The sequence below is a fragment of the Suillus fuscotomentosus genome (genome assembly GCF_016647785.1).
Source record: "Suillus fuscotomentosus strain FC203 chromosome Unknown F5891scaffold_137, whole genome shotgun sequence".
NCBI classification, from domain to species: domain Eukaryota; kingdom Fungi; phylum Basidiomycota; class Agaricomycetes; order Boletales; family Suillaceae; genus Suillus; species Suillus fuscotomentosus.
In genome coordinates this window covers 1-21,619 of record NW_024539649.1, presented here as the reverse complement: position 1 = coordinate 21,619, position 21,619 = coordinate 1, and the positions used below count along the sequence as shown (strand labels likewise).

The 21,619-nt window shown below is 48.7% G+C and overlaps 3 protein-coding genes across 3 annotated transcripts; all 3 read left to right on the top strand.

Moving 5' to 3' along the window:
• Positions 1-2,541: 2,541 nt before the first annotated feature.
• F5891DRAFT_964651 (uncharacterized protein) lies at positions 2,542-3,209 on the top strand (the record flags this gene model as incomplete). Its single annotated transcript, XM_041376114.1, has 3 exons — positions 2,542-2,673; positions 2,738-2,942; positions 3,004-3,209. The coding sequence occupies 3 exons, from the start codon at positions 2,542-2,544 to the stop codon at positions 3,207-3,209; spliced, it is 543 nt and encodes a 180-aa protein (XP_041217849.1).
• A 1,882-nt stretch (positions 3,210-5,091) lies between these two features.
• On the top strand, positions 5,092-9,099 carry F5891DRAFT_986927 (uncharacterized protein; the record flags this gene model as incomplete). Its single annotated transcript, XM_041377841.1, has 10 exons — positions 5,092-5,254; positions 5,310-6,482; positions 6,533-6,765; positions 6,822-7,170; positions 7,225-7,286; positions 7,606-7,672; positions 7,833-8,199; positions 8,313-8,381; positions 8,435-8,504; positions 8,563-9,099. 10 exons carry the CDS (start codon positions 5,092-5,094, stop codon positions 9,097-9,099), a joined length of 3,090 nt encoding a protein of 1,029 aa, XP_041217848.1.
• Positions 9,100-10,066: 967 nt separating this feature from the next.
• On the top strand, positions 10,067-11,697 carry F5891DRAFT_964665 (uncharacterized protein; the record flags this gene model as incomplete). Its single annotated transcript, XM_041376115.1, has 7 exons — positions 10,067-10,302; positions 10,357-10,651; positions 10,702-10,892; positions 10,940-11,078; positions 11,124-11,252; positions 11,370-11,524; positions 11,577-11,697. The coding sequence occupies 7 exons, from the start codon at positions 10,067-10,069 to the stop codon at positions 11,695-11,697; spliced, it is 1,266 nt and encodes a 421-aa protein (XP_041217847.1).
• Positions 11,698-21,619: the final 9,922 nt, after the last annotated feature.

Genomic DNA, 21,619 nt, shown 5'->3' with positions numbered 1-21,619 from the left:
GGTGCCTTGACAAAGAAAAGGAAGAACCACACAAGTGGAGAAAGCATGGCGGCCATCAAATCCAAAAAGGCAAAAGCTACCCTGCCAGATGGTTCTGGTGATGGACCATCCTCGGAAGACTTGGAAGAAATTGTTCGAACCAAGGAAGAAGAGGCTGCTTTGTATGACAATGTTGACAATGACAATGATGCTGAGCGCTGATTGTCCAGCCCAGATGTTGAGAATGCTGCTGACGAGCTAAGTATGAGCACCCTTGTTCAAGCAAACATTCTCATTAATAAAAAATAGAATGGTTAATGAAAGAATGGACTTCACCTGTTTATGTGTTCTTTGACCCAATGCTGCACATCATTGAGAAGGATGGTCAGTGGGCCCATGAGTTCAAGTGTAGTGCGCGAGGATGCAAGACCACCATCCAAAGGTATATGGACAAAAAAGATGCCCAGTCCACTGGAAATATGCGGAAACACGTTAAATCATGTTGGGGTGATGTGGTACTGCAAGCTGCTGATGATGCAAAGGATGCCAGCGAGGTCCACACAAAAATTGTTCCGGGAATCCTGCGAGATGGATCAATAACAGCGTCCTTTGAACACAAGGGGAAGGGAAAGGTGACATACTCCAACCATCAACACACCTGCACTGAGACCAAGTAAGTCTTTGACACTATGCAGCCAGACAAATTTAACACGACACAGAGCTGAGCTTGTGTGCTGGGTCTCTGAAAGCCTGCGACCATTCGAGATAGTCAAAGACTGAGGATTTCAATAATTAATGAAAACAGGCCGACCAGAATACTACTTACCTTCCCCAACCACCATCTCACATGATGTACAGCTCGTTTTTGCGCGCACTCAACAACACATTGCTAAAATGTTGAGAGTCAGTGAATTAATGCTCAATATGTGTGAAACTGACTTGACTTACCAGGAATATGAGGGCAAGATCAGTTTTACTACAGACACTTGGACTTCCACCAACCATAGAGCCTTCATGGTGGTATCAGTCCATCTCGAGCACAATGGAGTCCCACTGAGTCTGCCGTTAGACATTGTTAAAGTGGCGAAGGTATGTTGAAAGACTTACAAGGTGCTCACACACAATGACATGATGACTTGACCAGTCCCATACCGGTGCGGAACTTGCTGCAGTATTTGCAAAGATGTTAGAAGAGTTTGGAATATTGTTAAGAACGTGCTCAATGGTCAAATCCGAAGGGCTTGGCTTCAGCTCGTGCGCTGCACCCCTTACCCGAGTACGTGCCCCTAACTTCCGAAGGCTGTCAAACAATATTCAAAGGTTACCGGACGATGTCCGGAGGGCGTCGGGCGATGTCCAGAGTCCGATGTCCGATGCACGGGAATTCCGGCGGACGTTCGGGAACAAGAGGTAAGACTAATCCGGATGAAGTCCGAACTAGAAAGGAAACAGCGGAGGACTACCAAAGGTAGAGGCGGAGGTGACAAGTCAATAGGAATCAATCCTAAGACGAGCGGGGGTCGACGAGAGGATAACTCAAGTTGGATGGAGGAAGGAATGAGCAGAGTCTAAGATAATATTTGAACCAAAGATGTACATAGATTCTACAGAGTTTATATACTACTAAGATGCGAAGTCCGAAGCTATACAAAGCGGTGGATGGAGCGTATAGAAAAGTCAAACACTAGTCTATCGGAAAATAGTTAAATGAACCTGGAGATTAGATCAGAGGAAAATAAAGGGCGGAAATGAAACGAGGTACAGAAAATGATATAGTCTAACTGGAGTAGGAACATACAAAGGGATAAGGCACGGAAGTTAGACGCAGGTCGGATCCGGACATAGATAGACGTCGGCCGGATCCAGATATCCGGAAATGATATGTGTGATAGGTCCGGGTCCGGAACGCGGGATATGACAAATATCAGAAAAGGTACAAGGCATTTAATAGAAAAAACTTACTTGCTAACTTGTTCCACAGATACTTAGTGTAACATGTGATAATGCCTCAAACAACAACATCATGGTTGACAGGCTCGAAGACTTGCCTCCTGACTTTGGGGGGCCAGCAAGTCACACACAGTGCTTCTTGCACACCATGAATCTGATCGCCAAGTCCCTGCTTCATGAGTTTGATGTAATGAAAAAGGCCGAGGCTGCAAGAGAAACAGATGATGATGTGGCGAGTGATACGAGTGATACAGAGTTTGCTGATCTGAGCAATGAGGTTGAGCATGAGGACGCCAGTGCCGATGTTGATGAGGAGTTGCAAGATAATGAGGATGGTTGGGTGGACGAGGTAGTGCTGTTGAACCAGGATGAATGAATTGAGCTGCAAAGAGATATCTGACCGATAAAGTTAGTGCTTTTGAAGGTAAGACGAAAAATACTCAAGCATACCTCAATATTGGTGGCTCCCTCTAGCTGCGCAAGCTTTCTTCCAAACTGATCAATTCCACAACCAGCTTGCTTCCTGCCTGGTGTAAAATTCTCCTCAACCTGCAAATTACTCCAACAAATATGCCACGGGATGTTTGCACCCACTGGAACTCGACCTTCGGTATGCTGGACTATGCTGTTGTCCATCGGGAAGCGATTGACACAGTCACTCAGCGGCGTGACCTAGGATTGTGCAAGTTTGAGCTTGTTGACAGTGATTGGGAGATTGTCAGCCAGTTGCAGGATGTATTGAAGGTAGGTGTGGGTCACTTACTGCACTAGAAACTGCTTACTAAACATGACATTCAAGATTCTCAAGGACGCGATTTTATTTTTCTCGCGGGGGATGCCGAACCTTGCAAAGGTTATTCCCGCAATGGATTTGATTGATGAGCGACTCACCACCTACTCACACAACCAGAAATATTCCCCTTCTATCTGTGTGGCTGTTTGCCTTGCAAAACGAACCCTCAACCGGTACTACCAGTTGACAAACAAGTCTGAGGTATACCGGATTGCTATGGGTGAGTCTTCTTTGATTTAAATAATATTATGATACTGACCTTTGTTTATTTATTACTGCAGTACTGCATCCACACCATAAATTGGCCTATTTCAAGAACACATGGTGGGAGGACACCTGGATTGAGACTGCAGCCACACTTGTCTGCAATGAGTTTGAACGGTCATACCTTGAGGTGGGGATTCAAGAGAATGGTGATGATTTTGAGGTGTCAAATACTACGGCTTATGAGATATGTGTTTTTCTTTATTTTTGCACAGCTCATTAACTACAACTTGACCTTTTAGAATTTATTTGACAATATGCCAGCTCTGGTGCCACCCAAGTCAACTGACCTGGGGGATGAACTCAAGCGCTACCTCAGTGCCGATATCGAGGATGTCCCCAATCCTATTGCCTGGTGGCACAAGCGCCGTGCAGTATATCCCCACCTTTCTCATATGGCCTTAGACTACTTAACAATACCTGGTGAGTCCATGCCTGCCCTCCTTTATGGGTTCGTTCTGACATGTTTTTTATCACACTTACAGCTACATCAGTCAATGTCGAATGCCTGTTCAGCAAGGGACGCCTCCTTCTGTCTCACGTGCATTCACATCTGACGGCTCAGTCTACTCGAGCACTCCTATGCCTCGGTTATTGGAGCCGCCTCAACCTTGTCAAGACGGAAGACGTTGTCAAGATTAGTTCCCTACCTGATGTTGAGGATGCTAATGAGCAAGAGCTCGAGGATGGTTGGGACTGCATTGAGTAGCTACATAGTCTTTTTTTGTCGTATTTCATTATATAGTATGCTATACCCTCAGGGTATACCCACCATGGGTGGTACCCTGGGTGTTATATCCTTGTACCCGTCACTACACCCATACCCTCAGTGCGGGTATGGGTACATCTCCAGGTAAGGGTACAGGTGGCACCTGCGATACCCCAGGGTTTACCCGTGCACATCCCTAAATACGAGTCTTATCACATTCAATAACAATGAACAACCTTGCCCTCAAAACTTGCCTAAGTTATCTCCAAGTCTCATAGTCCTACCCATATATGTTATCAATCTGTATACATCCTACTATTACACTACATAGCTTGTCTACTACTGTAACTCTCCCTAATTCTATGATGACTGTAACTCCAAACACTGTTGCCCCTCTGGCAAACTGATTGCATGAGATTGTCACACTGTTGTCACATCATGTGATGATTTCGCATGATGCCTACCTTAAAATTATTTCGAAGTGCTAAAAATATCTGAGGTTCCATGCAAGGGTCTGGAATTGCAGCTGCAATGCCCTTGGAAGGTGCCGAAATGATGTCTAAATATAGAAGGCTTCCAAGGTTTAGATTTTTCCGACAGAAGAAGCTGTGCAGCAGCCCCTGGCGTTAATTTGAACCCCGCCGCGGGACTCGGTGCGCGAAAACGGACCAAGTTCGTTTTGAACGTTGCCACTGAGTGAACGTTAACGTCCAAACTCCTTGAAGTCCACACCCACGTCCAAATCGCCCCTCCAATTCAACTTTGAACTCACTGAAGTGCAGCAAATGCACACAATTCAAAGCGAGTCGGGGAATCGGGGCGCAACCGCCGTTACTAACGTATGGGTTTATTTGGTAACTTAATCCTTCCGACCAAGTGGCTCGAAACGACGACGCACTCATTGCTAGGCCTGATTGAACCAGATGACTTAATGTGGTGCGTGTTTCAGTTCTAGTAATCGCTCACGCCAGAGTCTAGAATCGGTGGCATTAGTATTCGGTGCTATTGAACTATCGACCCCAAAACTCAGTACTACTACCTCAAGGTAACGGAGATTACTGCAAGCATGTCTCGAGACCTGTGTTTTCAGATGCGATCAGGTGCTTTCTAGTCTGGCGGCTGGCCACACATACTAGGGTCAGGCCGTTAGATGAGGTAAGTAAACATCAGCATCGAGTCTTTCCACACCTGGCATGAGGCTCAGCCTGAGATCTTGATGAAAGCTGAGTCGGACCGTTGAACCTACTATTACTAGTAGAAGCTCAAGTTAACCCTTTGCCAGTGGCAGTGACAAATCGCCGAGTCTCGAATCACACCTGCAACTTGACTGCTCTTTTTTCGACTTTTTCATCGTTCCAACCAACCACTGACAACCACGGCGAGTCACCATCATAGAATGGAAGACTCCCAGTCCCAGGCATGGTGGCAAGCCCAATTTGATCACCAGCAATGGCTTAATCGCTCAACTTCAACTCGCGGGATACTACACCCGCAGCCACAACCTGAGTTCGACCTGACAACTGTGCCAGACAGTGATAGCGGCGCTCAGACTGACGAAGGTATGTTTTTAGTGGCCGAGTCGTGCTTTTTCTACAGCATTCAAATTTTATTCAGGATTTCATCACGTCGAATATTTGTTGCCACAATGGCAGGCGCCTAGTACCCATGGCAGCTTCGACTCATCGGAGGCGCCCATGTCACAGCCAATGTTAGCGCAATTTGGAAACTCGAACTCAGGACTAATCCCTCCCTCACTGCCGCAGTCGCAGGTGCAAGTGTCGGCTCAACTAGCAGGCTCACTGAACTCAGGGCTCATCCCCTCCTCATCGCCGCAGTGGCAGCAAGTGCCGGCGCAAATTCGAGGCTCAACCCCAAGGCCAATCCCTCCCTCACTGCTGCAGTTGCAGGAACATGTACCACAGCCAGTATTGGCCCAAATGGGAGGCTCGCTTAACCCAGGGCTTATACCATTGCCGCAGTGGCAGCAAGTGCCGGCGCAATTTGGAGGCCCGAACTCAGGGCTGATTCCCCCTTCACTACCACAGTTGCCGGCGCATGTCCCACAGCCAGTGTCCGTTCAAATTGGAGGCTCGAACTCGGGGCTCCTCCCCTCACAGCCGCAATGGCAGCCAGCGCTGGCGCAAGTTGGAGGCTCGAACTCAGGGCTAATCTCTCCCTCATTACCACAGTTGCCGGCGCATGCCCCACAGCCAATGTCGCTCCAACTCAGAGGCTCAAAATCGGGGCTCTTCCCCTCACAGCCGCAATGGCAGTCAACGCTGGCGCAATTTGGAGATTTGAACTCAGGGTTGATCCCCCCCTCGCTGCCGCAGTGGCAAGCTTCCGTACCACAGTCAGTGCCTGCGCAACATGGAGGCTCAAACTCCAGGCTCTCCCCCTCACAGCTGCATTGGCAGGCGCCGTCATCATCTGACTCTCGACCTTTTTGCCCCCCTTTGTCCGACACCAATAATTCGGAGTCCCCCATTGACCCATTCCAAGCGAATATAACCGAAAATCTGTGTCGCGTCAGGAGTATTCGCATGAGTCACAAGCGTGATAGCGAGAAGTTCACAGCTTTTGGTGATGCAAAGCGTGCACGCACCACAAGAACGCGCGAGGAACGCAAACTAGATCCCGTAATGCCAGATGTACTCAAGAGATTTAAGGAGTCGACACGTAAGGAAATGGTACAGAGGACATTTGAGAACGGCCTTTTCCCTACGGTGGATGAAATCGCTACGATGGCGATTGCGGCACTTGACGCCACGATCGGCCCTGACGACGGTATTTACTTCTACCGATTCATCGTTATGACTTGTTAACAAACAAAAAAGCGCGCCTTAAGCAATGGAGTACGACGCAGGAGGGTCGGCGTCTGGTCAGCAAGCTGAAGGGAACCGTGAAGAACATACACTCCGATTTCCAAAAGGTGGCTCCGATCATTGTACTTGCATCACACCAGTCTTTAGTCGAACTGTTGATGACTAACGCGGACATGCAAGCATCGCAAGCTGCTAGGATTGACAATTTGGTGGATGATATTTCATCTTTTGATGTAGCTATCCAGGTAAGTGATTCTAAAACATAATTTACGTGTCCCTAACATTTTATGATTTATCTCAGTGGCCTTCGGAGGATGGTCACGTCAGATCAGTCCAGGCGCCGTTGGGACACTCTTCTGTTACTGCGCTGTTGGATTATGTGTTACGAATGAAGAAATACTCGAAATATCTATGCACGGACACAGGTAACTGGCAGGCCCGTTTTACACATGCCTTCGCCTTTTCAGCAGCTACATGTCGCGGCGAGTTACGGAAACACGCACAATCAGGCTGGGACAACGCAGTTGCTGACAACTTTCAGACCAACGGGGTTGAGGTGGCATATAATCAGTATCTAGGGTACATTTCCTCCTTGGTTGGAGATCAAAGGTCGATATTTGATCAGATGTTGTCCGGCATGTGCCAAAAAGGTTGATCAAGTAGTTGATACTCAAGTTAATACCGTCTTCGACTCGTTGACTTAGAAGTGCATCATGATCTTCGCCGGTATAAGATAGTGCAGAACTCGCCTGGAAACGCCGTCAAAGTTATGAGCAGGACACAAATTTACTGCGGCCTACATTACTATGTTTGGCCTTGTAGAGGAAAGGAGAGTTCTCCGTTTTCTTATATACACTTGCGATGTCGAAGATGCGCGTGAAACCTAGTATCTTCCATAGAACGAGGAGGTGTATACTTAGTCATGATCGATGGCAGAATCAGCCGGTATTATTACTACATGACATTTTAACTTACCCGCCAATTCACTCTGCAAGCGTTACTAGCTCCAATCGCTTACAAACATAACTACTTGCCGCCACGGCCTGAATTCGGCCTGTTGATAAGATTTTGGGTCTCATTGGCAGGTCCAAGTTTCACAAAGATGTCATCACCTAACCCGCGTACCAGACGGCGGTCATGACACTGGCCATGGTACGTTTTCGAATAGTAGTACTAGTCGAGCCAGTCATTTTTTGTTGCCGCAGCCCGAAGATTTGATGGGATGGGAAAAAAATCCTTTTCCCAGTTGGGAGTCAGCGTCCAAAATGATTAAGCGCTAAGCTCTAACGTCACAAATTACCTTCCTGTTCAGAATTACAGACCATTTCCAGCGGCTTCTACATGGAAAGCGTCAACGTCAATGTGTCATGGCTCTGGCTCTGGTGTTTAAGTAGGAATAAGGATAGCGGGAGCCGGTGCAAGAAGTCAATCTACTTTCGCCTCGATTTATCCTTTTCTTCCTTTCTCGTTGCTCAAGTTCATATGCTGATGGAAGACAACCCCCATCCTGGAACATCGTCCCAGGTGGGAGACACCTCGCGGCCTATCACAGCGTCGTCCACAGCTGTGACGACGTCTGAGAATACTCAACAGAAACAGCAAATCTCTGACCTAGTAGTCACGGTAGTAGAGGAGAAGCCGCAAGTGCTTGAGTCCGAGTCAGGCCACACGATGAAAAGGTATGATTTCCGCCGTTGCATCTAGGTTGGTTCTCTAACCTTCACGTTTTCAGGGGGTAAAATTCCCAAGGACAACCTAGACTCGTCAGGCGGATGACATCACTTGACTATAGTATCGAAGACTTACCAAGTGAGAACGATCACGAAAATGACGATGACCACAGTGTGAGTCTCATCATCGGGTCAGTTTTTCACCTCTGCCTTGTAAAAACTACTCACCGGTTTGTTATCAAAGGCATGATCGTTTGCGAATTGGACTCGAATATGCAACCCTGAACGACGATCATTTGCATACGCCAAGAAAGGTGCGTTTTGTCAGTGTCAGCGGTCGGATATGTGTTGAATATCAATTTCCCTGCACAGCGATCTCGCGATGAAGGACGAGTCCGGCAGGATCTGATTGTCGCCAATACTAAACTCCGACTAGGAGTCACGACACAGGCCCAGCATCAGCTGCGAGACTCGCAGAACCGAATTGACTCTCTTCACTCACAAGTATTTGATCTGCGAGAGAGGTTGTATGACGTCGAACGTGCCTGCAACATTGCAGAGATGTATGTTGAGATGTTGCAGACGTCGGGATTGGGTGATCGGCGCCGTAAGAATCTTTCCAAAAGGAAGACCATGATGCACGAACATTACCCAGATGGTGGACAGTCGATCAGATGGGTTACAGACGAAGAATTTGGACCGTATGATAACTCGTCTGCTGAAGAAGGCCCACCCGTTACCCAGGCCGTTGCAGGGCCGTTGGCATGCGGATTAGCAGCCAGCCAACGCCTGACTTTATCTCGCCAACAACTGGCTTGGCGTCGTTTACAAGCAGCCAAGAACGCTAGCGTATACAACGAGCCTTCCAGTCCTACCTACCCCCGTGTGGATGGCACCCCAGAAGTCTGAAGGCGACAATGTTAGTTCAGCTGTTTCACTCCCATCACACATTCTCATTTTTTATAACCACCCTTTAACTGACTCAATCGTATACTAGTCAGTATTCGTGGTACACTGCAAGCCAAGATATTGTTCGTATTACATTTGCGTGTAACAAAGGCTGTCATGCCGGTAGAGATGAGTTGCTCCCAGGTTCGCAAAGCTTCAACTGAGTCTCGAATGAGAACCTTATCGTTATCTTATCGAGGTCACGCGACGTTTTTGTCGGAGATCAACTGGACTTGATTCGTTCCAGGCTTCCAGCTCAGCTACTACTATCCTTCAATCTTGCATTTCCCAGTGCTATGCCCGCCGCGGCCAGATCTCCACCTTGAGCTGAAAGTCATATATGGCAATACATGGTACACAATCGCAACATCGGGATAATTCTACCATCGATCATTACCTTACCATGTTTGACCTTGTAGAGGAAAGGAGGGTTCTCCGACGATCATACGACCCGCATCGTCACGGTCACTCAGGACGTATTTACTCTCCTTCAATCGTACTAATGGGCAAAAAAAAGGCGTCGGAAAGTGACTCACGCAGGACGGTTGGAACGCGGGAACATGATCGACATCAAACTATCATGCTGCGTTGTCAATGTGTATCACGCCGACCGCTAACGCAGAAGCGAGCACCACAAATGAGTTCTTTGCACTATTCCAAACTTAGACGTCGTCACTCAAGAAGTAAGCATATCCTTTATGCAATTACCATTTCCATCGACTACCGCACTTTCAGTATATGAGGATACTGACATTATTTATGTACAGGTGTCCATTTTAGGTGCGCATATTGTTCTGGGCAGCCGTCTTTGCCAATCAATCCTGGATGGCCGTTAAATAGAGCGGAAGCAAGCATGAAATCCAACTTATCCCTAGTCTCCTACCTTCTCCCTTATTTCTCTTCCCCTCCCGAGTCGTTCTCGAAGCTCATGTCCCAGGCGGAGGAGAACCTGCAGTCTGGAGCATTGTCCCAGGCCTCGCAGCCTGCTTCAGCATTGTCCCAGGCCTCGCAGCCTGCTCCAGCATCGTCCCAGGCCTCGCAGCCTGCTTCAGCATCGTCTACAACCACAGTGCCCACATCCGATAATGCTCGACATAGGCGGAAAATTGCTGACCTGGAGGAGAAGTTGCAAGTGCTCGAGTCAGGACAGGCGGTGAAAAAAAGGTTTGAACGCTATCGTTAGTATCATCAAGTGCGGTCGCTCAATATTTTTTTCAGGGAGATAAACTATATCATGTCACAAGGACGAGCTATCCGACGGATAATTACATTATTTGACAGCATTGAGGACTTAATATGCGAGAACGATCGGCGGTGCGATCGCGAGGACGACGACGACGATATGACTGTTGAGTCAGTATTTCATCACCGCCTCACGAGAGTTGCTCACCAATTTGCTAACAGTCAAGATCGCTTGCAATTCGGCTACATAGTCCTTAACAACGTCCTCCCATGGTTTCATCAAAAAGCTTCGGACATGGAGCACGATGATTACACACACATGTTGAAAAAGGTGAGATTCGCCGGTGTCAATGATTCACCTTGCGCTAAATCATCATTCAGCTTAGACAGGGCGCCGACGGTGCTCGAGGAGACGACACCTCGAAGCTCAAGAGTCTCGTCCCTGATTGGGTCAACCGCGAGCTCAAGCCCAATCCTCCAGTCGACCCCGAGGATAAATTCTGCCGTGGATTCACCAACGACGCGTGCGGCAAACTACTCTGCCCAACAGAGCTAGACTGGAATGACCCAATGTAAGCCATTCTGTTCAGGATCTCGTGAGACACTGACTGTTCACTAGTGTCAGGGCTGGAATTAGGGATCGCGTTGATGGCTATGTCGTAACGGAAATGTCATGGCCAGCGTTCCTATACGCAGGATATACTGCCGATCAGAACAATCTCGAGGAGGGCCTCTTCAAAAGCACGCTGCTGGTTCAGGTGCGGTATATATAAATAGCTTCACAAAGATCTCATTTCTTGCAGGCCTTCAAAGCTATCTTCACATCTCCTTCCTCCGCAAAGGAAGTAACCGGCGATGGGGATGGCGCTAACATCATCGAAAACAACAGACGCGCGAAGAAGGATTTTTCTGGCAGGAAAGTCAAAACTCATGTGGCACAAATCATCAAGATGCAAAAAGTCTCAGCTTGCTCGATCGCATACGTATCCTGTCAAGTCAGTGATATTTTCTTGTCCTTACCGAGCGCTAACAACATATACTGCGTGCAGTTGCGATTCGCACTGTCGTCAGTGACCTCATGGCGGTCAGTAGACGGCGACTTTGATTACATACAGTTCTGGTACATTATTGTAGACTTTTTCGAACGCCCCCCCGGTCGAGTCGCGCAGCGCAACGTTGATCGGCTCCTGGCGTGGTGGACAAGGTATGTCTGATCACAATCCAACAGCTTTCGTTGAACTAACCTAATTTATTAGAAAAGTATTTGGAACTAGCCAGCGTGCAGACCTCAGTGATACGGCAAAGGCCAAGATGTCCGTCAATGCTCTCACATTGCAGAGGGCGCGACTGGATGATGCTCGATTCGATTCGGAGTAGTTCACGTCTGGTGCTAGCATCAGTGAACTGATGGATAAGTTAGAAAGTTACATCGATCATTACAGTACCATGTTTGACCTTGTAGAGGAAAGGAGGGTTCTCCATTTTCATATATACACTTGCGATGTCAAAGATGCTTTTAATGATATTACTTGCACACACTGTGCATTTGGTAGACTGAATCGAGGAAAACAAGTAATCAAGTGCAAAAGTAGAGCGCAACGCCCATAGTTACTGTTGCGTTGTCAAATGAACAGCTAAGCCATCAAGGATGCGAATGCACGCATACAGAATGCCTCTCGTATGGCGCAAAATCACGCAATGGTACTGTTGTGGGGCGCAATACCTCAGATCCTTGTTAAATGTTAAACAAGGCACTTAGGTGAACTGTTACTCATTATGTTCGATTCCCACGCAAACGTACTACACCATAAATGTACAGGGTCTGCGCAACGCTACGATCTCATTTGGATGCGTCGCAATTGAAGGAATGATGCTGATCATGACGCAATAACTAAGTAAGGTGTGTAAGTGAACCGGTGCTCACCACTTTCAACTTCCGCGTCAAGGTTCTACACGGTGAAAGTGCAGGATCTACGTGACGATGGGACCTCTTTTGGATGCGGCACAAGTGAAGAAATGATGTTAATTGTAACACAATACGTCGTTAAATATTAAGTGAGGTACGCAATTGAACCGTTACTTGCCATGTTCGATTCCCACGCAAACGTACTACACCATAAATGTACAGGGTCTGCGCAACGCTACGATCTCATTTGGATGCGTCGCAAGTGAAGGAATGATACTGATCATGACGCAATAACTAAGTAAGGTGTGTAAGTGAACCGGTGCTCACCACTTACAACTTTCGCGTCAAGGTACTACACCGTGAAAGTGCAGGATCTATGCGACGATGCGACCTCTTTTGGATGCGTCACAAGTGAAGAAATGATGTTAATTGTAACACAATACGTCGTTAAATATTAAGTAAGGTACGCAATTGAACCGTTACTCACTACTTTCAAGTTTCGCGCCAAGGTACTACACCGTGAAAGTACAGGGTCTGCGCGGTGATACGACCTCTTTGAGATGTGTCGCCAGTGAATACAGCTGTCTGGTTATGGGATACTCACAATAAATTGGTACTCACTAGCTTGGTGCACCAAGTTTCGCGCCAAGGTACTACACCGTGAAAGTACAGGGTCTGCGCGGTGATACGACCTCTTTGAGATGTGTCGCCAGTGAATACAGCTGTCTGGTTATGGGATACTCACAATAAATTGGTACTCACTAGCTTGGTGCACGCATCTCGGCTATTATGCAAGAGTATAGCTTTTTCGCACGTATTCGCAAATGATATCTAGCGGACAAACATTGGTTATTACAAGAAAATAGGACCGTTATCCACCGTAGGACATACATTTATTCTTGTGCACCCGGTAAACATATTGTTGCCCCCTGGAAAACATAGTAACTTGGATACTGCTTGGACCATCATCCCATAATTGAAGGACATTAAGAATTTTGAGGAGATGGCATCAAAGTTACGAGCAGGACGCAAATTTGCTGCCGCTCACTCAGTGAACACCTCCCCGTTCTATGGGAGATACTAGGTATCATGCGCATTTTCGACATCGCGAGGGGGTGTAAGGCGGCGTAGAATCCTCCTGGAGATGGCGTCAAAGTTACGAGCAGGACGCAAATTTGCTGCCGCTCACTCAGTGAACACCTCCCCGTTCTATGGGAGATACTAGGTATCATGCGCATTTTCAACATCGCGAGGGGGTGTAAGACGGCGTAGAATGTTCCTGGAAATGGCGTCAAAGTTACGAGCAGGACGCAAATTTGCTGCCGCTCACTCAGTGAACACCTCTCCATTCTATGGGAGATACTAGGTATCATGCGCATTTTCGACATTGCGAGGGGGTGTAAGACGGCGTAGAATCCTCCTGGAGATGGCATCAAAGTTACGAGCAGGACGCAAATTTGCTGCCGCTCACTCAGTGAACACCTCCTCGTTCTATGGAATATACTAAGTTTCACTCGCATCTTCGACATCGCAAGTGTATATATGAAAATGGAGAACCCTCCTTTCCTCTACAAGGTCAAACATGGTAATGTAATGATCGATGGCGGAATTATGCTGATGTGTGCGATTGTGTACCATGTATTGCTATATATGACTTTCTAACTTATCCATGAGTTCACTGATGTCTTCACAGCAGATTTACATTCACAGTGAGCATCCTAGGATCCCTTTTCGATTATTTTTCACTAAGAAAACCCATACAGAACCGGTTTAGTATAATCTGTTAGCATGCAAGGGCTCTAATGCTACAAGAATTCTCAAGTCTTGAATCTCGATCGTCAGTTGGAGTTCCGAGCTTTCGGTAGCCAGGGTAGGATGCGGATTTGTTTCTTTGTGTAAATCTCCCTATTCTTGACGGCTGACTTTTCTGATCCGGTGTCATGCAGCTGACGCAATGTGCATTTGTTGAATGACTTGAATGAGCTTTCATGCTCCACGGGCCTGTGCTGGCAGGCGAGGAGAGATGAGATGAGAGGCTTTTCGATGGTCGCACCATAATCATCATGTGTTAAACAGATGAGGTAGTACTTGGTGGCATCAATAGACTGATGTACGTGTATCAAAAACATTTCGAGAATAACATCGGAAACAGGGCGACAAGATCGCGAGCAGTTCTTGATAGTGACGTTGAGCACGATAACATCAAAAGACTGTCGGTATCTTACTAGTATCTTCAGCGCTTACATTTGGACAAGGGGTGTATGTCAATGCTATGACCGCAGCGGTCATCTCGCTGAGAATGGCTTGATAGGTGGAACTGATCTGGGTGAGTGTCAGTACATGAAAATACACATGATTCCAGAGACAACGCTGGTCCGCAATGACAGTTCTGTATATCGGTGCATGCAGCTTATTTGTCGCGGTTGCCATGTTGTGCTGGCTTGGAAACTAATATTTATCCACAACCCAACTGTGCATCAAACAGCGCAAACTGATAGTCCTGCTCACTATCTTTTGGCATTTGCCACATCGGCGATTACTATCACTAGGATTGTAAGAATGAGAATGTACAATGTGGTGAGTTATTAGTGCCACTTTGATGAAAATATGCACTATGCTAATTCCGATATAGTGCAATCGATGGATCTTACTAGGATGCTGTTCAGGGGTGGTACTGCTCCAAGTGGCGTGCACAACTGTGCATGTGGCGACCAATTCCCGGAGTGAAGATCTAGGTGAAATGAGGAAAGCAGCGCATGGGATTAAACGGTGAACGTTGAGGGTTGTGCATTTGCAGGCTGGAGGTGAGTTGATCATGACTTTGTGGCAGTTACTTCAGTTCTAACTTCTATACTGGCTTGCAAACTTTCTGCGGCGTGAGGGCCACTCTTTCCTTCATGTGCCCTCTCATTCCTGTTTGGATGGTGTTATACATATTCTCCACACATCAAATACGGATCTTGAATCAGGCTGTGATAATTGATGCAAATCGAGCGCGGTGCGCCCTGTATCAGTTCCGTGCTTATCTTTAAATGACATTCTTATGCTATAAATAGACAACGACCGAGGTGAAGGGCTAGAAGATGGGTGGTGGCATGTGCTTAGGAAACGGAGGAGCAGGGGCATTGGAAGGTGTGTTTGAAGGGGCTGTACAGGCGAGTTTTCTGCTTCATTTGGACTTTCCTTGTTTTACATTCTAACCTTATTGAACGGCCCCGGAGGTGCTGTCACGTTCAGGCCTGCGAAGCAGAGACTGCTGATGCCCATCGAAAGTCATTGAGAAGGTCATATCACACCGAGACCGTTGTAAGACAAAGTTGTACATTGGATTTTTGATTTAGCGTAAAGGGCCGTGCGTTGGCAGCTGTGTGGCCGAGGTGAGTTATTGTACAATAAAGTACCCCTGGGGTTGAGGCTCGTCGAACAGGTTTTACGACATCAGTTGGTACAGTTTGAAGAGTAATAAATTAGGCTTCATGCAGTCATAACAGTGCGTTCGAGACTTCTTTTTCCGTGTCCTCTCAGCGCTGTCTTAATCTAGAGATAGCATTGTATCTCCACGAGATGTGTCAATCACGGATGCTCAATCAGGATACATCAGGCCGCGCAAATGGATACATACAGCGCTCAATTAGTTTGTCTCTGGCTGCGCTGTTGAGAGTGCGCCTGACCACCAGGGCACCCAGGACGTCACGACGTCCTGACATATATGAATGCAAGACAGTAACAGTACCTTACTCATTTTCTCTTTCCGTTTTCAACCGTATTCTAACTCTATTCTAACTCTATATAAGACTACGAACACGCGCCAACGCACCTCAGTCCCTTTAACCGTGACTGAGGTGTGTATCATATTTTTCCTCTTTCTTATTCCATTATACTCACTATATACATTAGCCTCGTACTCTAGGTTCGTGGTACTACATTGAATGTAGTCCCTTTAACCGTGACTGAGCCTCGTACTCTAGTTCTCGTCTCTCAACAGGTTATGAGCCCTGGCTGAAAGGACAGCGGCATTACCCCATCTCTCGCATCAGCACTTCTCGAACGTCCGTTCACCCATCACACTTCCTACCGGGTTCCAAACCAATATCGAAGTGTCACCTCTAACTGTCGATCACTATGACATCATCGGACTCTCTCCCAAAAACCGAGAAGTACCCCCACGAGAAACTCACTCTCGACGGCTCTAATTACTCCCAATGGGCGACAGGTTTTAAGATGTGGGCGGGCGGTATTGGACTATGGTCCTATGTCAGTGGAGACGAAGTAGAACCGTCCCCACCAGCCCAACTTGCAGACTCTGACCAGAATATCCTCCGCAAGGAGAAACACGACGAGCGGGTGAAGCTCTACAGACAACGTCGACTCCTCGCCCTCAGTGCTCTCTCCACCGCCATCGATGCACAGGACTTCGTCTATCTACGTCATATTGACAATCCGCACCTTGCTTGGATCGCCCTGGAGAAGAAATATCTTCGCCAGAAAGCCATTCGATTCAACCAATACCTCGATCGTCTATTCACGGTCCCAAAGGCACACGACAGCACGTCCATTGCGGAGACATTACAGACACTCATTGTCCTAAAGTCGGACCTCGCAGCACTCTCAGTCGCACCATCCACATCCTCAGTTTCTCCACCCTCTACTACGTCTGGCGCTACTGCTATGAAGGAGGAATACAAGATTCCAGACGCCATCTTCGTGCACATCCTACTCCGTGCTCTCCCTGACTATTACGACCCTCTTCGCCAAACACTCGTTAACAGCGATGCCTCGCTGGACTTCAACGACATTGTGAATCGGTTGAAGACCCAGGAGTTGCATCGTGCAGGGACCAGTAGCACGACAGAGCATGTCGCCATGCTCTCTGGACATCGAGGGAACAGTGCACCCCCCAAGACGAGTGATCGCGTCCCTCCCAAGGGCTTTGATGAATCAAAGGGAGACGGCTGGATTGTGGGATGGAGACCTAAGTGTGGCCATTGTCAAAAGGCTGGCCACATCTGGGCACAATGTCGTGCACGCCTCGCTAAAGATGAGAAGAAGTCAGCACCATGTTCGTCCCCTCCCGCTGTCGCCACTAACACGGAATCTCCATTGGCAGACCAACCTAACGCGGATGCTACCTCACCCAACGCTATACCACAATCTCCATTCTTTCTCACCTTAAAAGAGCATACTGCCAATATCTCGTCCTCCCTCACTATGCCTTTAGGCTCTATTCATGTAGACTCAGCGTCCACGGCCCATATGGAGCCTGATATTTCACGTTTTGCCCACTACACGAAGCTCGATGAACCCATCCGTGTGAAACTCGCCGATAATCATGAGGTCCTAGCCCCTGGCTGGGGGACTGTACGGCTCGTCTTACAGTATGAGCAATCCTCAACGATTCGAGATTTTGACTTCCTTCACGTTCCTGACCTGCGGTGTACCCTTGTCTCAGTATCGTGCCTCGCATCTGAGTGCATTTCGTTCATCTCTTCCTCCAAAGGAGGAATGCTTCGTGCTGGTGATGGACACGGGCCACCGCTTGCACACGTCCATTCTCGCAATGGGCTGTACTTACTCGCTGCACGGTACATTACTGGTGCATCCGCTATGCTCACACAGTCGCCTCCTACTGCCTTATCCCTGCAGACCTGGCATCGCCGATTGGGCCATGCTGGATTCTCCACGGTCCTCAAAGCGAGCGAACACGTTGACGGACTGTCACTCCCCTCCTCATCACTCCACAGCACCAGTGGTGATGCTGACCTGATCCAGTGCGTCTCTTGCCTCATGGGTAAGCACTGGCGATCTCCCTTTCCAAACGCTGCACGACGAGCCTCGGCACCTGCAGAACTTGTGCACTCGGACGTCTGGGGACCCGTCAGTGTCGCATCCTCCACTGGCGACTCGTACTTCGTCGTGTTCACTGACGACTACACGCGCTACTCACTCGTATATCTTATGCACGCGAAGTCCGAAGTCTTCGAGCTCTTCAAGAAGTTCGTGCCATGGATGGAGACTCAGTCTGGTGGACGTATCAAACGTCTTCGTAGCGACAATGGATTTCAGTGAGTACCTAGCGGAGCGGGGCATTGAGCATGAAGTCACCATGCCCTACACACCCCAGCAGAACGGGGTTGCTGAGCGTGGCCACCAGACCGTCGTCACTCGTGCCCTCAGCTGCCACCACCAGAGTGGTTTCCCGCGTTCCTTCTGGGGCTGGGCGATCCTGCACTCTGCTCACATCAAGAACGTCCTCCCCTCCTCAGCGCTTGATGGTCAGACTCCGTTTGAGGCTTTCTACGGTCGCAAACCCGACGTGAGCTACCTCCGCCCCTTTGGCTGCCTTGCCTACTCTCACATCCCAGACGACACCCGTCGGAAATACGAGTTCGTTTCCCGCCGTTGCTTCCTCCTGGGACACGTGCGCGACGCTGGCTATATCCTGTGGGACCCATCTGCGAAGCGCGTCGTCAGGTCACGCCATGTCCAATTCGACGAAGCCGTCTTCTATGGGGACCCCACCTTATCTCCCCTGGGTCCGCTAATCCCTGATGCGGACTCTGACCAGGGTGTCGGTCCTTCGGTGGGAGGTGCTCCAGGTATCAGTCCTTCAGTGGGAGGTTCTCCCTCATCTGGTGAGCCACCATCTGTGACCCCTGCTACACCTTCTGTGCCACAGGTGTCAGTGGGAGGTGATGTTGACCCACCAGCCGAATCCCATGCATCCCACATATCCCAGGACGCTCCAGTCGAATCCCATCATTCCCAAGATGTTCCAGTCGAGTCCCATCATTCCCACAATGCACCAGCTCCTGTTCCAGCTCCACGTCGAAGCACACGTCCACGCCAACCTACTCAGCCTGGCTATACTGCTCCAAGTGGGCCTAGTGCCACGGCCATACCCACCAAGCGGGTTCCTGTAGCTGAGCGCTGGACCCATGTCCCAGTCCTACCTGACCCATCACCACCTCATGAATCCGCCATGCATACAACAGACACACCTTCGTCACCACCCGTCATTCCAAAGTCGATCAGCGCAGCTCGTTCCCTACCTGAGTGGCCGCTATGGTCGGAAGCCTGCAAGTCTGAGCTACAATCCATGTGCGACTTGAAGACTCACCGTCTGGTACCTCTCCCAGCAGGAAGGAAGGCCATTGGATCCAGGTGGGTATTCTCACTGAAGTCAGATGAGGATGGCAACATCACCCGGCACAAGGCCCGGTTTGTTGCACAAGGCTACACTCAGGTCGAAGGGATCGACTACACGGAGACGTTCGCATCCGTCGCCAAGTATGACACCGTCCGAATCCTCCTCGCGCTCGCAGCAAAATTCGACCTCGAATTAGATCAAATGGATGTACGTATGGCTTTCCTCAATGCTGAACTCAAGGAGGACATATACCTCAAGCAACCAGCCGGCTTCGAGGATCCAGAACATCCGGATTGGGTATGGAAGTTGGAGAAGGCGCTGTATGGTTTGAAGCAGGCAGGATATGAGTGGAACCAGACGCTTGACGAGTATCTGCGGAAGGAGGGTTTCAAGTTTGTTCGAAGCGAGGCTGATCACAGCTTATATGTTCTCCACGAAGGAGACAAGATCATCTGGCTCGTCGTATACGTCGACGACATGCTCTCCGCGTCGAACTCACGCGATTTCCTTAACAGCTTCAAAGCACGGCTCAACCAATGCTTCGACCTCGCAGATCTAGGCCCTGCCAGACACTTCCTTGGGATGCATATCACTCGCGATCGCGAGAAACGACTTCTATCGGTCAGCCAAAAGACCTACCTGGAGAAGATTCTTGAAAACGCCGGGATGTCTCAGTGTAACCCGGTCAGTACTCCCATGTCTCCAGGCATCGTACTTCAGAAAGCAACACGAAGTCCCACTGATGACGAGGCGACTGCCATCGCATCCATTCCTTACCGTCGTACCATCGGGGAACTTAATTATGCCATGCGCACCACACGTCCTGATATCGCTTTCGCCGTCTCATCCCTCTCACGTTACATGGAAAATCCCACCATTGATCATCATCGCCAGCTCAAGCACCTCCTCAGATACATACGTGGCACGACACACCTGACACTCGTATTCGGTCTCACTAACGACGGACTGATAGGTCACTCAGACTCTGACTATGCCGCAGACCGCGATGACAGCAAGTCGACGAGTGCGTATGTATATCAGCTGTTTGGTGGCCCAGTCAGTTGGAAGGCACAGAAACAGTCTGTCGTGGCAACGTCAACCACGGAAGCGGAGTATATTGGACTCTCGAATGCTTCACGAGAAGCCTTATACCTCATCCAACTACTCCACGATTTCCGCGTTGACCCTGACCTCTACGATCCTCCCCTTCTCTATGGTGACAACCAGGCTAGCCTTGCCCTATCGAAGAATCCCAAGTTCCATGACAAGGCGAAACACATTCGTGTGCATTATCACCTCGTCCACAGCCTCGTCGAATCCAATCAGATCAGACTTGAATATAAGTCAACTTCGAAAATGCTCGCCGACAGCCTCACGAAAGCTCTACCTCGTCCAGCAGTTAGTCGTCACCGAGAGGAGATGGGTCTCCGTCAGACTGCCCTGCGTGGTCTGGCGAGTGGGAGTGTTGAGAGTGTGCCTGACCACCAGGGCACCCAGGACGTCACGACGTCCTGACATATATGAATGCAAGACAGTAACAGTACCTTACTCATTTTCTCTTTCCGTTTTCAACCGTATTCTAACTCTATTCTAACTCTATATAAGACTACGAATGTTAACGTGAGCCGAAGCCCCGAACCCGCATCAGTAAATTCACGCATTGCTTGACTTCCTTTTTCGAGACTTGCCGCCGGTCAATAAATATTATTTACCACTTATTTACATTTATTTGATTGAGTGTCTTAGTCGAAAGAAAGCGCGTGACAAACAAGCGCGATAATGCGCAGATAAGCATCAAAAGGACACACATTTATTTCAAGGCACAAAAATACAGTAAGTGGTGCAAGTGTACTTATAAGTATGACGTATTGACGAGATCTCGTTAAGTAAATGGCAGCTTCAAAGTCTTTTGATAGCGTGCGAGGGAGGAAGCGCCAATGGATCGATGTTGCGATCAGGGCGAATGAGGCGATTCGGGCTGAGGCGGAAGCAGAGGAGGCAGAGGCGAATGCGGAGGTGCCAAAGGGCCTTTGGGAAAGGGTGAAGGGGTGGATCGGCGAGAGGAATCGAGACGGAACGAGTCGCTCGTGATTCCAGCCTAAAGTGAGTCCTAGGATGTCTCTTAATCAATGAAGACTTACCTGGTCCTCATAGTGTCGTTTTCGCGACTTTGACCCGCAAATATTCACCGTCAGCGTTGTATCAATGTATAGTAGATAGAATAAACACGTACCTTCGCATGCCCC